At 41.6% G+C, this 17658-nt stretch overlaps 1 protein-coding gene across 1 annotated transcript in view; it reads right to left on the reverse strand.

Moving 5' to 3' along the window:
- Positions 1 to 17658, reverse strand: part of LOC124885089 (potassium voltage-gated channel subfamily H member 5-like) — a 375126-nt gene that overhangs the window by 205313 nt on the left and 152155 nt on the right. The window contains exon 7 of the mRNA XM_047393285.1: positions 2797 to 2954. Within this exon, the coding sequence (XP_047249241.1) occupies positions 2797 to 2954 (158 nt within the window). The remainder of the gene's footprint in view (positions 1 to 2796; positions 2955 to 17658) is intronic.

Raw genomic sequence — 17658 nt, forward strand, 5'->3', positions numbered from 1 at the left:
CCGCTCATCTCCTGAGAGCAACAGAACCTGCTCCTCCTTTTCTCAGAGCACCAAAGCCTGCTCCTAGCATAAACTTGCCACCACCTCTGAGTTCCACAGCCCCAGTCTCTCCTCAGCACTTTCGTACCTCAACCTCTCTTCAGTGCCCAGACTTCTCCAGGACCCCCTACTGCTTCTTCAGCAGCTCTCAGTGATCTAGAGCACAGAGCAGCTTCTACACCTTCATCAGCAGCATCCACATTATCGGTAAGAGCAGCCTCAGCATTACTATGTTCATCTCCTGCTTGGTCATAATCTTTGTCACCATCTGCACCTCTTGCTCTGTCATCATCATCATTGTCATCATTTGTATCCTTTCGTCATTGCTATTCGGCATCTCCTGCTCCATCATCATTGTTGCCATCTGCTGCTCCTTCATCATCAACATCATACTTAACATTCTCGCTATCTGCACCTCCCGTTCAGGCTTCTAAGATTAAACTTGTGCCTCTGGTTCCTGATTCTGAGTTCTCTGCAAAGGTCCGTGGCCTCCAACATCCTGTGGACCAGTCTTCAGAGCTACACTGTATGTTCCTGGGAACCAATCTCCTTGCCAACCTCCTGACAAGTTCTCTGTGGCTTCTCCCAGTTTCCTCGCCAGCCTTCTGACTAGGTTCACTGTGTGTTCACCCTGTCTCTTGGCTAGCCTTCTGACAAGGTTCTTTCAGTCTCCTGGCCGACCTTCTGACACAGCTCTCCATGGGTTCTCCTAGTCTCCAGACCTTCATCCCCGCTGGCGTCCTGAACCATTGTGCTTTCACCGCTGGCCTCCAGGGCTCCTCTGTCATTGCAGACTTGATCTCCTGTGGTCTTTGTGTTCTTGTCATCTTCTAGCACTCCTCTATCTCAAGCCCCAGCCAACCCAATGACTCTGAGGTGCCTTACTTAGGCCTGATGCCCACCAGAACTCTATGCCTCCTTTGGACAACCTCCCAGTCACCCGCCAGATCTTTGTGATTCCCCAGGACGACCTTGGTAGAGATCTCTCCACCAAGGCCAGGCCGTCCACAGCCACCTCTTACTGGGGATGCCTGTCCTAACCTGGTTATCAGTCCAGCCATCTACCGGTGTATATCACCTCCTACACCTGAACCCTTGAACTGGCTTGAACTGGCTAGTCGTAAAGGAACCTTAAACTCTGGATGACCTGGTAAATCTATCTATACGCACAGATAATATTTTAAGAGAAAGACAGTTGGAGAAAAGGAATCAGCCCAAGAAGGAACCCACAAATCACCAGTCTGTCTCTGGTAAAATAAAACTAGCTACTCTTTCTCCCCAGATTGAACCCATGCAGCTTGGCCGGACCAGTCTCACCCCAGCAGGAAGAACACTACGCCTATCATCAGGAAGATGTTTGTACTGTGGTGAGATGGTGCTCAACAACATCAGTAGAGAAGGGGGTACTGACGGGCAGCATACTCTGTCTCTCAACAGGGGATCTTACTGGGTCAGCATAACTCCTACCTTCAATCTCTGGAACAGAACCAAGACTCTACAAATCGACATGACAGGGTGTGCTGTATGGTATGAGGTACAGTGATAGTTCTCTGCCACATGTTTTTTGATAGTTTTTTTGGGTTTTTTTTTTGCCTCATCTGAGACCTCATCTGGCATTCCTGGGAATGCCTTGGCATTCCGGATGAGCTGGCCCAAATGGCTGGGGAGAGGGAAGTCTGGGTCTCTCTGCTTAGGCTGCTGCCCCCGATCCCAGATAAGTGGAAGACGATGGATGGATGGATGGATGGATGGATGGATGGATGGATGGATGGATGGATGGATGGCTTTAAGCAATGGCTTTTTTCTCTCTTTTGAGGCCAACTCTAGATTTCAAGATTACACAACTGATAATTGTCCTGTCAATAGATTGTTAGATTGTTGTTTCTTAGCTCTCTTTGATCAGCCTGTTAGTTTAGGTGGTCGTCCATGTCTTGGTAGGTCTTGTTGAGAATTAAAATCATGTACTTTCATGCTATTAGTTTAGTTTGCATGTGGGAACATTAAACTGAGATTTAACATGAGTGAGCCTTGAGGAGAGATCACAGATCACAGCAGGAGTCAGGATGGAATAGGGGTGAAACAGAGGTTAGGAAGTTCTCAACAGCTGCAAGCAGTAAAAGCTGGCTGTAGGGACAATAAAGCAATAAATGTCAACTTTTGGGCATGGTATAGATACCACAAGGGAGCTTGGCCGATTTACAACACCAGACAGCAAAAGGGGAAGGCACAGTCAGTAAGCTTTGAACTAGATGGTACAAAAATGTTCTTGCAGCTGTGATGGGAGAGACATCTGGGTAAAGACAGCCATGCTTTGCTGAAAACCTGCGATCTCTCCATAAGGCCTTAAGTAAATTTTATTTCTTTGTGTTATTCTGTATGTATTCATTTAGAGTTCTGTGAGATGTTCAAAGCATGGGATATTGTTCTAGAACCTAACCCTGCTTTAAACTTCTCCCCAACTTTCTCCCTGATCTGTCTGCTGCTCTAGCAAACCTCTGAGGCTAGAAACAGAACAGAGCAGTTTAAATGACTATTCTGTTATTAAATGGTGAAGACTATTTCCAACCAAAAATTATTTTAAAAGAGGTTTTGGATTTAAATTTAATCAGTTCAGAAAAGTTTGTAATAAGAACTGCTACTGTATTTAAACACAATGTGGAGCAACGCCTATTATTTGCAACCAATAAGAAGATGTTCAGTAAACCCCAACTAGTAGAAGCTCTAAGAGGGCATAAAGTTGTGATTGGATATAAGTACCAGATGCAGGCCAACCAGTGGGCCACGAGTCCAAACACACAGACTAATAGGACCAGAACAGCAGCACCGTATTCCAGGTAGTGGTCCAATTTCCTGGCCACTCGGCCCAGACGCAGAAGGCGAACCACTTTTAGAGAGCTGAATAGACTGCTGATACCCTGAGAAGGAGAAGGGGAAGGAGAAGACAAAAGAAGAAAAATATGAAGGACAGACAGCTATGACTGCAGGTTAAATGGTTTATGTGACATAAAAAGGCAACAAGCTGTTTTTGGAAAAATCACTGTTAACCTAATTAAAAGTCCTAATGGTGCCTGTTGTCATTTTCTTCTTTCCATTAAACTTTCTACAATTTAATGTCTGCCCTTGAAAAAATAAGCAATATGTTGCATAGAGGAGCCACCATTTGTTTAGAGTTTGTTTAGATCATCCGTGAGATTCAAAACAGAAAAACCAACCAGCAAATATGGAACCACTATCAGTACTGTTGTTTTAAACCATTGTAAAAAGAGCTTTGTGTTGCCATCTGTAAACTACCCTATCAGCAACTAAAATACACAAGAAGGTTTGTGAAAACAGAGAAAATGCATATTACACCATATTAAGTCATGAGGGAATTGCCAGTCATATGTGGTATACAGTGGCTTGCAAAAGATTTCATACCACTTCAACTTTTTTTGAACTTTTCCAAATATTGTCACATTACAACCACAAACATGAATATACACTGTTAAAAAAAAAATAAAGGGAACACTTAAACAACACAATATAACTCCAAGTAAATCAAACTTCTGTTAAATCAAACTGTCCATTTAGGAAGCAACACTGATTGACAATCAATTTAACATGCTGTTGTGCAAATAGAATAAACAAGAGGGGGAAATCTTTGACGATTAGCAAGACACACTCAATAAAGGAGTGGTTCTGCAGGTGGGGACCACAAACCACTTCTCCACAAATGTGCACGTGTCTGCACAAACGGTTAGAAACCGACTCCATGAGGATGGTATGAGGGCCCGACGTCCACAAATGGGGGTTGTGCTCACAGCCCAACACCATGCAGGACGCTTGGCATTTGCCAGAGAACACCAGGATTGGCAAATTCGCCACTGGCACCCTGTGCTCTTCACAGATGAAAATAGGTTCACACTGAGCACATGTGACAGACATGACAGAGTCTGGAGACACCGTGGAGAGCGATCTGTTGCCTGCAACATCCTTCAGCATGACCGGTTTGGCAGTGGGTCAGTAATGGTGTGGGGTGGCATTTCTTTGGAGGGCCATGCGGCCCTCCATGTCCTTGCCAGAGGTAGCCTGACTGCCATTAGGTACCGAAATGAGATCCTCAGACCCCTTGTGAGACCATATGCTGGTGCGGTTGGCCCTGGGTTCCTCCTAATGCAGGACAATGCTAGACCTCATGTGGCTGGAGTGTGTCAGCAGTTCCTGCAAGATGAAGACCTTGAAGCTATGGACTGGCCTGCCCGTTCCCCAGACCTGAATCCAATTGAGCACATCTGGGACATCATGTCTCGCTCCATCCACCATCGTCACGTTCCACCACAGACTGTCCAGGAGTTGGCGGATGCTTTAGTCCAGGTCTGGGAGGAGATCCCTCAGGAGACCATCCACCATCTCATCAGGAGCATGCCCAGGTGTTGTAGGGAGGTCATACAGGCACATGGAGGCCACACACAATACTGAGCCTCATTTTGACTTGTTTTAAGGACATTACATCAAAGTTGGATCAGCCTGTAGTGTTTTTCCACTTTAATTTTGTGTGTGACTCCAAATCCAGGGCTGCATTGGTTAATAAATTGTATTTCCATTGACAATAGATGCGGAGAACATGGTCCACTCGGACTCTATGTCTCCAATATCCCTCGGAATCTGCTCAAAGCTCTCCTGGAGGTGGGAGTTGAATACATCCCTGGCCGAGGGCTCTGCCAGACGTTCCCAGCAGACCCTCACTATGCACTTGGGCCATCCAAGTCAGATCCAAATTACCACCAGGTGGTGATGAGTGGACAGCTCAGCCCCTCTCTTCACCCGAGTCTCCAAAACAAGTGGCCAAAGGTCTGACGACACAACAACAAAGTCGAACATCAACTTCCTGCCTAGTGTGTCCTGGTGCCAAGTGCACTGATGGGCACCCTTATGCTTGAACATGGTGTTCATTATGGACAATCCGTGACTAGCACAGAAGTCCATTAACGAAAGACCACTCGGATTCAAATTGGAGAGGCCATTCCTCCCGATCACAGTTCCCCCTGCAGGTGGTGGGCCCACTGGGGGATGGCCTCGCGTCTCTCGTTCGGGCTTGGCCCCGCAAGGAGCAACCCAGCCACCAGGCGCTCTCTGATGAGTCCCGACCCCAGGCCTGGCTCCAGGGTGGGACCCCGGCTCTGCTGTACCGGGCGACGTCACATGCCTCGATATAATAGTCCTCAAGAGGGTGTCTTGAACCGCCACCTTAACGTGGTGGAGGGGTTTGAGTGCTCAAATAATCCTAGAGGCTATGTTGTCTGGGGGTTAAATGCCCCTGGTAGGTTCTCCCATGGCAAACAGGCTCTAGGTGACGGGTCAGACAAAGAGCAGTTCAAGACACCCTCAGGAAATAAATCTTTGTTTATTTTTCTGTTTTTTTTGTTTTGTTGTTGTTCTCTTAGGTCCGGAAAAGCAAGTGGAAAAAATATTTCTGTCGTCTTATTTTTCTGTGTGTATTTTGTAATACCACTTCTGTCCACTAAAATGGGGTGGCGTAGAAAGTTATATTTTGTTTAATAAATTTAGATGACTGCCTTAAAAGATGTTTTGCAATGTTTTTAGGTGAGAAATTTTACCTTAAAATGCCATATATGGAATCAGTCCTGTTAGGATTAACCTTTCTTATTATTACTTATAGATAAGCTTTTACCCACACACCATCATGATAAAGCATAAATTCTAAGGTTTTCGCTTTTGTTAGGATATGGATAAGAATCCTCACTGACGTACATAAGGACAAAGGACCTACAGTTTGACATAAAGTTTAGTACATTGGGTTTGATAGTGAAACAGTCTGTTACCGGGTTGATTAGAAAGCTGCAGCAACACTTAGTTTAAGGATTGGACACCTGCTATTACACACCATATCAGTGGTGTTATAAGTGGAGTACCAGACATAAAACTACAAGTGACCCTCTTTCGAGGCTGCTTCATCCCCTTGATCTCCGAGACGATCCAGGAAGGGAGTCTCAGTGCTGATCTCTGTAACCATTCCTCTGCCTTATCTATTGCCACGGTCTTTTTATCCGCTACCTGTTTGATGTATATAGTTGGTTTAAGTGAGATATAAGGCTTTGTGATTGATAATTACAGGTAGCTGAATATAAAAAACTACTTCTTCAATGTATATTGTTATGGATGGTTAGTTTTGTTGTGTGATAATTGAATGTTCCTAAATGTTGTGCTGCAACTCTCATTTTGAAGGACACTGTCTGTCTCTACTATCAAGAAGTAACAAATGTATTAGCTTGACAGCTTGAGTCTGCATCTTTCAAGATTGTTTAAGTGTACTATGATTACTGAGAACAATATTTAAATCAAGGGTCAATTAATAATCAGTCAGAGCAGTTTCTATGTCCTTTGTCAAGAAGAAATCCATGTTGTAATTAGGATTGTTCATATAAATCTAAGCCACAGTAAAATCCCTTCTTTATTATTTAATGCAGGACGGCTGGAAGGTCTGCATGGATCCAGATTCTGGACACCTCCCAGTGATCTCTCCAGCTTCATTTCCAGCTTCATTGTCTCCTCACCTTCTTTTAAAGTTTGACAGTTGTTACTAAGGTTTATTTTATGGTGAAAATGTTTTTATTTATTTATAATATTTTAATAAATTACATTGTGACTAGGGCTGCATGGTGGCGCAGTTGGTAGGACTGTTGCCTTGCCTGGGTTCGACTCCTGGCCGGGGGTCTTTCTGCATGGAGTTTGCATGCTCTCCCCGTGCATGCGTGGGTTCTCAATTGGTACTCCGGCTTTCTCCCACAATGCAAAAACATGAGTGTTAGGTCAATTGGTCTCTCTAAATTGTCCTTAGGTGTGAATGAGTGTGTGCTTGGTTGTTTGTGTGTTGCCCTGCGACGGACTGGCGACCTGTCCAGGGTGTACCCAGCCTCCTGCCCATAGACTGCTGGAGATAGGCACCAGCTTCCCCGCGACCCACTATGGAAGAAGCGGTATAGAAAATGACTGACTGACATTGTTACTATAAACATTTCTTCTCTGTGCTATCCATACATGACTTTTTCCTGGTGACAACAACAATATAATAATAATCCTTAAGAGAGATTAGGTTTGCATTCATAAGTGTTTGGTAGTTACCTTATACACCAATTCATTCACTTATCAGGGAACAACTAAGGTCAGACGCAGGTGGTTAAAAATATTATTTAGCATATTTTTTCAAACTCTTCCTTCCAATAAATCTGATCTGTATTTAGAGAGTGAACCAGTAAATAGTCATTTGAAATTAACTAAGGCTCTTTCCACACTTTACACAGATGTTTCTTGAGTTATAGACATCTTAAAAATAATTATTCAGTCATGGTGACCTTGTATGACTTGAAGTATTTCTACTCAATCCCAAAGAACATCCACCAAAAAAGTAAACCATCCCCTGAATTTTCCAGCTGTGGTCCCAGAGGAAAGCCTCTTCTAATGGTGATGCAGGAGAAAGCCCGCAAACAGTTTACTGAAGACAAGCAGACTAAGGATATGAATTACTGGAAATATGTCCTGTGGTTTGATGAGACCGACATAACCTTATTTGGTTCAAATGTTGTCAAGCATGTGTGGTGGCAGTTAGCTGTGGAGTACAAAGACAATGGTATCTTGCCTACAGTCAAGCATTGTAGTGGGAGTGTCACAGTTTGGGGCTGCATGAGTGCTGCTGGCTGTGGGGAGCTACTGCTTATTGAGGAAACCGTGAATGCCAACATGTACTGTGACTCACTAAAGCAGAACATAAACCCCTGCCTTCGGAAACTAGTCTGCAGGGCAGAATCACAACATCATAATGACCCCAAACGCACCTCCAAGACGACTACTGCCTTGGTTAAGAAACTGAGGGTAAAGGTGCTGAACTGGTGAAGTATGTCTCCAGACCTAAACCCTACTGAACATCTGTGGGGTATCTTCAAACAAAAAGTGGAGGAGCACAAGGTCTTTAAAATCCACCAGCTCTATGATGTCGTCATGGAGGAAAGAGAGAGAGAGTATACCAGTATCAACCTGTGATCCTCTAGTCAACTCCATGTCCTGGAAAATACAGATAGAAATTTATATACACACACAAAACTAATGCTGTAGAAAAACCAAGACTGGGTTATGATAAGTAAATGTACACAAATACAGTCTTGGTCCCAAGAAAGAGCAGTCATGGTGGGCATTCTCATATTTCCTACATATATCCTTGGTCAGTGCTGTATTCTATATCTCAGATGAATATACAATCTTGGTATGATAACAACACAGCATGGCCAACAAATACACTTTTGTTGTGTGTTTGCTGTATTTTTATTTTACTTTACAATAATCTAATTGACAAAAGGAGACATTGGTATTTGGAAACCATTCCTTTGACAATCCATTTGAGCAATACAGGTGTTAGTGAAGGCTTGTGGTTGTATTCCAGCGCCCCCTAGTAGCAGAGCCAAGTATTACAAGAACAAACAGAAAAACAAGCCTCTGAAAATATTTCTTTTCTCACTTGCCTTTCAGGGCAGAACAGAAAAGAAAGAATCCATGTTCTACACAAAGCTGCATTGATGATAAAACATCACTTTCAACAAATATTTGAACTTTTTTTCACAAACAGCCTTTTCAAAGATACTGTAATGTTCATTTAATCTCTTTCAAAATATAGTGTTTATTTCTGTCATGATTGGTTTTCAGTTGGACCCAAATGCAGCAACCAGACAACACAAGCAACAGGGAAGAGAAAGACATAAATAAACTAAAACACATACACCTAAAACCTGAGGATAATGACCATTTATGTCTGAAATTGTATTTCTTCTTTTCATAATTTCATAATGTTTTTTGTTTGCTTTTTGTGTATAATTTGAAAATGTACCTTATATTGTCTTGTATGTTTTATCACATTTCATTTCACATTTCATTTTCTGTTTGATTTTGTGCCTTTTCTTTGTTAGTACTGCATAGCTAAAAAGAACTTCAGAGCATTCATTTAGATCAGGTTTCCTAAAGATGAACCAGTTGGAAAAGAACAACAGGGTCTCTGTTAAAAAACAAACTTTTGTAAACTTTTGTAAACAGTAGGAATAGAAATATTATGTATAAAGTTAAACCCAGATATTTACATACTGGTGAGCAAGGCCAAGCAGGCAGCACCTGACACACCTGATCCCGATCAGGCTAATCAGTAGACATGACATAAAGACCTGCCTGGTGGTCACTGGACGCCTTAGCGTTAACCCACAGTAGGTTAGAGAGCAGTCCCAAGTCTCTTTAGGCAGTATGCCTGCTGTGGTCATTTCTCTGAGACATAGCTCACATTATCTTTGCGTCTTACCAAGCTTAACCTCTGATATCAGTTCTGCTGCCAAACCTACTGTACTTCCACAGCTGCCCGGCAGCTCACTCCGCCAAATCTGTTCATCTCTACCTGTCTGTCCTTGAACATTGAGTTCTGTGTCAGCTTATGACACATTTTGGAAGGTGTGTCACCAACACATTAGCAGCCACACCATGCGGACCTTCAGCAATCCTAGAGCCCTCTTCATTTCCTCCGAGCTGAGATTATACATCTAAACCAGGGGTACCCAAGTCTAGAACTACTATCCTGCAACTTTTAGATGCATCCCTGCTCCAGCACAGTTGAATCAGATGAATGGCTCGTTACCAGGGGCTGATGAGGTAATTCAGTTGTGTTGGAGAAGGGATGCATCTCAAGGTTGCAGGATAGTAGTTTTACTAGATTGGACTTGGGCATCCATTATCTAAACCATTAGTCCAAGTACTTGCCTTCATGTCTTTTACCATTTAACATCAGCAACCTTCACACATCTTCTGCCCTCCTTGCAGACACCTGATGGAGCATTAGCTCAAGATGTCATCAAGATCAAAGCCATGTTCAGGGGTTCCTCCTTGTATCTGTCTTCTTGGGGCCGCTGCGTCCTTCTGTAGCTGAGCCCACCTGTCCTTAGCTGGTTTTTGGGTGCTGTGTGTTGTAGGCCTTGCACCGTTCACGCCACGCTTACCGTACACCTTCATAGGACAAACTTGCTCACATACCCGCTCAACACGAATGCTTTCTCTCTCACTCACTCACTCACTCACTCACTCACTCACTCACTCACTCACTCACTCACTCACTCACTCACTCACTCACTCACTCACTCACTCACCACACACACACACACACACACACACACACACACACACACACACACACACACACACACACACACACACACACACACACACACACACACACACACACACACACACACACATAAATAATCCAAATGGTTGAAGCTCAAACAATCACAGATTACTATTACACCAATGTGGCCTGCCTACTTTGATGCTGGGTACAGTCTTGAATTAATAAAGTTAATCACACAATTAGGATTGTGAGATATCTTTAAGTAGAGCATACGTAGGCATCCAGCTTCTTGATCTGGCATGCCTAAAATGCATATGCAGAACACATGAAAACAAAAAGATCGAAACCATTCTGATTTTCCATAAACCTTTCTTGTCAACAAAGCTTGTTTTTCCTCACTGTCTGACAATAAATGCATCTAAACTCTTCCTGTTTTAGGTCAGTTAGGATTACCAAGATCATTTATTTTTCCCTAAAGCCATGATGAGAGATTTTTTTTTATGACTTCCTTCATATTAAGATTTTTTCACACGCTAAGATTACTATGGCTCTAAACAGATCAGGGAAAGCCCAGAGGATGATGTCATGTTTTTTTTTAAAGCTTCCGATTGGTTAGTTTGCAGCATTCAAGTTAACTGGAGGCACACTTGTGGGTGTAATTTAAAGGCAACACCTCAAACACTCTGCTTCCTTGTGTGACATCATGTTGCTGTAAAACAAACTTTAACTGACATTGTTAAACCAAAACCAAAATAATTATAGTTAAAAATCATATATCACTGTGCTTGGCACTGCTGGCTCTACTGAGGGACCATGTGCATTACCTAGAGTAGATCCTTGCCCCAACTCTGATAGCATCCAAATCTAGCACATTTTATCACCCACAGATTGAAATCAAAAGAATGAAAGAGAGCATCTTTGCTGAACTCTGTTCAGCCTTCCTGCTATCTGCTGAAAGTCTCACCCATTTTCAGAAGCTAAACAGCAGACACCTCATCAAAAGTAGTTTCCTCCTGACCTTTGACCTCATTCAAAACACCTCAACATTGAAAATAGGTTGCTCTGAGTCTTCTTCACTCCACAACAACTTCCACACAGAGAAGAGCTTTTTTAGTTTTCAAGCAGCTGGTGATGATGATCGAGATTCTCAGCGGCTTCTTTCTTGATGCAGGTCTAAATGTTTGACCTTATGTCTCACTGTTACCATCATGTCCCATGCACAGTGTCCTGCACAAAGCAGCTGACTAGCAACAATTCATGGTTTCTTACACAGCACTGCTATGTCTTTGCAGAAGTGAACATCCATACCTGTTATGGATTTCTGGGCTTTAAAACAGTTTATGAATATTCATGGTGTAAGTTTATTTAATTGCAAATTCTGTTGTTACCCGGAATATACAAGTCTTGCCACCAAGCATGTGTCTGTCAAGAGACTCTTTTTAAGAACAGGAGGAGCTTCCAGGACCTTGGGGTATTGGCACGCTCTGCACAAGCTGTTTAAATCAGAGCAGCAGGAACCAACTCTGTTCACCTCAAAGCTAATATTTGCCGACAAATAAAAATAAATTATTATATTTTATTTCAAAGCAAGGAAAAAAATGCAGATGAAGCCACTGCCATTGGGGGCATCTAATGATTGAGATTGTGATGTTACGTAACCAATCAGGACACTGCTGAGCTGGCAAAGAACTGCCAGTGCAGTTTGCTGTGAGCTCATCACTTCATTTCTGCCTCTTCTATTACTGTTATTGCCAAACTTTTTTATTCAGTTTTTCTTTTGATTGGAACACATCAGAGCTGTACTCTCTGGCTCCATAATAATGCGCATTAATCTGTTTATATCGAGGAAATTTAGTACAGCTAATGAGTTCTACTACTTTTTCCTCTACAGTTATCATCATTGTTCGGTTTGGTAATTTAAGACTGAGATTCCTCAGTACATGTTTGCCCTCAGCTGCAACACATGCTCTTCATTAGACAAACCTGATCCTAGTCCCAAAATCTGTCCTTGTCAGGTTCTTTTGTTACAAAGTCTGCTCTTTATGGTCTTCCCAGTCCCGACCGATGCCACCTCTCTCCACTTGTTCCTCTCCAGTTCTTATGCCTCCTTCATGTCTTCCTACCATACCTGTAAGTTTTGATTCTGTTAATAAAAATTAACCTGTTTCAATCCTTGTTTTTGGGTCGTCCATAAACTCCTCAGCTCACAACAACAATAGGGTTTATGTGCTTTGTACAGTGAGATGGACTACTTTCTTAATATTTGTTATTTGACAGAATCTGAAAAGAAATTCGTAGGAAGAAGAATTGGTGTAAGAGAAACTCCAGAGAAGCTCCGTGGGCAGGAAGGATCTCCTGTAGTGGTCTGTCTTACTGCCACTGAAGACGCTCTGTTGTTGTACAACAGTCTCATGAAGAGGATGCTCAGGGTTCTCCATAATGTTCTTCATTTTATCAAGAATCCTTCTTTGCACAATGATTTTCAGAGGTTCAAGAGAAGTCCCCAGAACAGTCAGCCTTCTTTATCTACTTGTTGAGCTTTTTTAAGTCCCTGGCTCTGATGCTGCTACCCCAGCAGATGATGGCAGAAGAGATCATACTCTCCACAACAGACTTATAGACTTATGCAGCCTAAGACCTAAGATTGCTCTTATGTGATTATGTAACAGGAAAACTGTAACATAATTGTAAATGAAGATAGAGACCAGTGTTGCTTTTAGCTGATTATGTAAATCTTTTTACTCTAAAAAACAGTATAAAGAAACGTGCCACTGAGTTCTGGGCCGTCTGAAGAGGTTTCACAGCACAGGCTGGGAGACCAGTCAGAAGGGAGTTGAAGAATTTAAGGCAGGGGATGACCATATACTGCAATAGGAGCTGGGTGATGTGTTGAGTTAGGTACAGCCTGATTTTAGCGAAGCAGAAGGACCTTCCAGTTGATTGTGAGGTGCAGAGAACACGTGTATCTCACGGAAAAAAAGGTTAATCTGAAAGGTTCTAGAAGTGGTGGATTCTTCAGTTATCCTGTAGCCAAATTTAGTTGGCTACCCCATTGAGCAGTCTTAATTAGGTAACTTTGTGAACACAAGTCAACTCATGAACTACTTTCTTTTTTACTTCAAAATAAGAGTCTCAAGTTTGTGTTAGTTTCTGCACACTTTGTCTGTGTTATGAAAATCAGGACAAAGTAATAAAACAAAAAGCAAATGTATAAACCAATGGTTTTAGCTCAGGTTAATGCAGCTGATTGTAAAAGATGATGATCCAGTCAACTGAACATAAAAAAGTCAAGGTGAAGTTAAGTTAGGTGATTATAGATTGTTTTTATGTTCTATTCAATTGATAACAACTTCCTCTCACTTTCACTGGGAGAAGATTATTCAGTTGTCTATAGAATGCTGTGATCAGAGTACAGGTTTGACTTACATTTTTATATATTTGAGTTCTGTTTATCTATTCATCCCTTGTCTTGACAGATCGACAGTCCATCACAGGACAACACAGAAACACACGGGACAAAAAACATGTACACACACATACACACATTCAGAACTAAGAGGAATTTAGAGAGAATAATTAACCGAATAGTAATGTTCTTGCAGTGTTGGAGGACACCATTGTACCCGGAGAAAACCCATGCACCCACAGGAAAAACATGGAAACTTCATGCAGAAAGACTAAAGATTAAAACCCAGAGTGGGGTGTGCTGCGCGGTAAAGTTGTGTTTGTTAAACTTTTTTCACCATCTGCATCTAAACAAGATAAAAAATAAACACGAGTATGACTTTTAAGAAATATTAAAAGCTGTGAGAAAATTATTTTCCGTTCTCCTTGATAAAACAGCTGATACATACTCCTAATCAACACTTGCCTAGATTTTATCCAGTGGGACTGAAATGCTGAAGGATAAGCTACATGTATATGGTTTCCCCTCTCCCTGCCCTCCCTTCCTCGCTCCAGCTAAAGCTTCAAAGTCTCCCCTGGGACTTGGACGGCTCCCAGTTCATATGTAAATGCCTCTACACAAAGAAGCAACAGCACAGAGCAAAACAGATGAAAACAGAATGAACTAGGAAATAATTCAGTGCATACAAAAACATGCATTTTAAACACCTGTTCAGCAGAAGGAAGATTATGTAAGAAAAGAGGCCTACAAGGGAGCTGCTACCTAAGAATGTACTGTATATTCCTAACAGAAGTTGGAGGAACACTCTTTTTAATCATCAATCCAAAAACATAAATATTAAAAATGCCACAAAAGTTTGGCTAAACTTTGTTCAACTAAATTTTCATCAAGGATTTACATCAAACAAATGTTCAATCTTTGACTGTCAAAAATTAATTCACCGTGTAGACCCTAAACCAAAGAAGAGCTGACATGCATGAATCCACTGCTCCAAATCACATATGCAACAAGCTAAGTACTGAAATGTTCAGAAGCTAGCCTGCATAATTACCGCTGTAACCGGTTTCCTTTCGCTTCTGCTATAAACACATCCTACCTTTCTTTCACTTTGTGTCTTTAACCACCAACTCACCATTGGTGGGTCAGTTAAAGTAGCTGATGTGACAATGAAGGGAAAGAGAAAATAAAAAAAAAATAATTAAACACATTAATAAGTTTTGGCCACAATGTTGGCAATGCAGCAATAAAATCCTTTAACTTTCAGCTTGATCGCCCCCCTCTGGTAAACAGCTGGTTGTGTAATGTGAAAAACGCTGAGAAAATGGTTAGCTCTTTTTGGTATCACTGACCAGAGGCGATCCTGATAGATTGGTGGCTGAGCCCAGCCCAGAAATATTTACATTTTTATACAACAGTTGGATACATTTTAAGTATTTCGGTTGTACTAATACAATCAATTACACCAGCATTTTGCAATATTAAAAAAAAAAAAACATTGTAAACCGAGGTTTAGTTAAAGATTTTTCATTATAGTTTAGTTTTATGTCATTGTGACTTTTTTTGTGACTTAGAGGGTTTGCTAGTTTTTATTAGTTATTATTATTATTTGAATTATGTTTAGTTTTAGTTTAGTGTCAATTAGTTCTAAAACGAGTTTCAGGTTTTTTTATAATCAGTAAATTTTAAGGTGCAGGATTCATAGTATTGTTTTTCTAGGTACATCTCAAAGATTAAATATTGCAGAAAAGTACAATATCTTTTGCCAGTCATCTCAGAAAGTGAAACTCAAATATTACAAAAGAATCAATAGACATAGAGTGATATATTCCAAGCCTTTCTTTCTTGTAATTTTGATGACTATGTCTTACAGGTTAAGAAAACCCGAAATGAATTGTCTCACAAAATTAGAATACTGTGAAAAAGTTCATTATTGTGTCACACCCTAATCAGCTAATTTACTCAAAACACCTGCATAAGTTTCCTGAGCCTTGAAACAATCTCTCACTCTAAGTCAGGCTACACAATCATACGGAAGAGATGTCCAGAAGACAGTCATCGACACCCTTCACAAGGAGAATAAGCCACAAAAGGTCATTGCTGAAGTAGCTAGTTGTTCACAGAGTTCTGTATCCAAGCATATTAATAGAAAATTGAGTGGAAGGAAGAAATGTGGTGAGAAAAGGTGCACCAGAACTGGGAAGAACTGCAGCCTTGAGAGGATTTTCAAGTGAAATCCATTCAAGAATTTGGGGGAGGTTCACAAGGAGTGGACTGAGGTGGCAGTCGTTGCATCAAGAGCCACCACACAGACAAATACTAGACAAGGGGCTACAAATGTTGCATTGGTCGTGTCAAGCCACTCATGAACCAAAGACAACGTCAGAAGAGTCTTACCTGGGCTAAGGAGAGAAGGAACTAGAGTGTTGCTCAGTGGTCCAAAGTCTTGTTTTCAGATGAAAGTAAATTCTGCATTTTATTTGGAAATCAAGGTCCCAGAGGCTGGAGGAAGAGTGGAGAGGCACAGAATCATCCTTGCTTGAAGACCAGTGAGAAGTTTTCACATTCAGTAATGGTTTGGGGTGCCATGTCATCTGTTGGCGTTGGTTCACTGGGTTTTCTGAAGTCCACAGTCAATGCAGCTATCTACCAGGACATTTTAAAGCACTTCCATCTGCTGACAAGCTGTATGGAGATGCTGATTTCATTTTCCAGCAGGACTTGGTACCTGCCCACACTGCCGAAAGTATCAAAAGCTGGTTCAATGGCCATGGTGTTCCTGTTCTTAATTGGCCAGCAAACTCCCCTGACCTGAACCCCATAAAAAATCTAGGGGTTGTTGTCAAGAGGAAGATGAGAGACACCAGACCCAAAAAGGCAGATGACCTGAAGGCACCTATCAGAGCAATCTGGGCTTCCATTACACCTACACAGTGCTACAGGCTGATCGCCTCTATGACATGATGCATTCATGCAGTAATTCATGCAAGACGAAGCCTAAACCAAGTATTGAGTGTGTAGAAATGGGCATACTTTTAGAAGGCTGACATTTGTGCTTAAAACATCCTTTTTGATTGGTCTAATGTGATATTCAAATTTTCTGAGACACTGAATTTTGTGTTTCCTTTAACTGTAAGCCTCACAATTACAAGGAATAAAAGCTTGAAATATTTTCCTGCAAGTTGAAGTTATGAAGTAACCACTCAGTGCTCTAAATGATGGTTTCTGAGGTTTTAAAACGGTAGGTTTTGTGTTTAAACTCAGCCTGTTTTCAGTGTAAAACCCAGCATCTGCATGCCAGGAGGAACAACCCACAGCTCATTTATATAGTGGCTTTGTTTGGCTAGGTGTTGGCTTTTGTTATGCATGTCGGCCAATAAGCTGCATGCTTGAAGTAAGCACATGGCTACTTAAAGCAGCTGCTATTTGAAAAATAATGTGTTTCTTCAAGATGGACCAAACTGAACACATCGCTGACAAACTGAACCACGGCAGAGACAGAGACAGCGAATTGGAGAAGAGACTGTAACATCTTGAAGCAAACCGGCGTACAGTAGAAACTTCAGCAATGATAACATCCACCATGAAGACACCAACGAAAAGAAAACACACCAGGACAACTTAATTGATTGGAGGCATTGAAGTCTGGAGGCACCTTATAGTTTTTCATGGGTTGAGTTTGACAACTTTAAAAAAAAACTATTATTATGCATCATATTGAAAATAAATCATGTATTTTCAGCGAGGCGGATAAGTTCACATAAACCTGACCAATCAAATATTAAAGCTGAGAGAAATATTTCCTTTGTTTCCCTTGTTGAGAATTTGCAAAACCACGTTGACTGATATCATCATATAATTTGATGAGAACGGTGCAAGACCCGGCTTGAGGAAAAAGAACCAGCTTTCCTAAGAGCATCGTTTTTGGGAAGTTTTTTAAAGTACCCCGTCATTATGCTTATTTTGTGACAAACCCTGATGCTTCTCAGGTCCTCTTTTAGGCAAATAATCAAACATCTGATTCTGTCCATGCTCCAACCCTGAGAAAGGTTACAGAAAAAGACAA

The sequence above is a fragment of the Girardinichthys multiradiatus genome, chromosome 19, assembly GCF_021462225.1.
Source record: "Girardinichthys multiradiatus isolate DD_20200921_A chromosome 19, DD_fGirMul_XY1, whole genome shotgun sequence".
NCBI classification, from domain to species: domain Eukaryota; kingdom Metazoa; phylum Chordata; class Actinopteri; order Cyprinodontiformes; family Goodeidae; genus Girardinichthys; species Girardinichthys multiradiatus.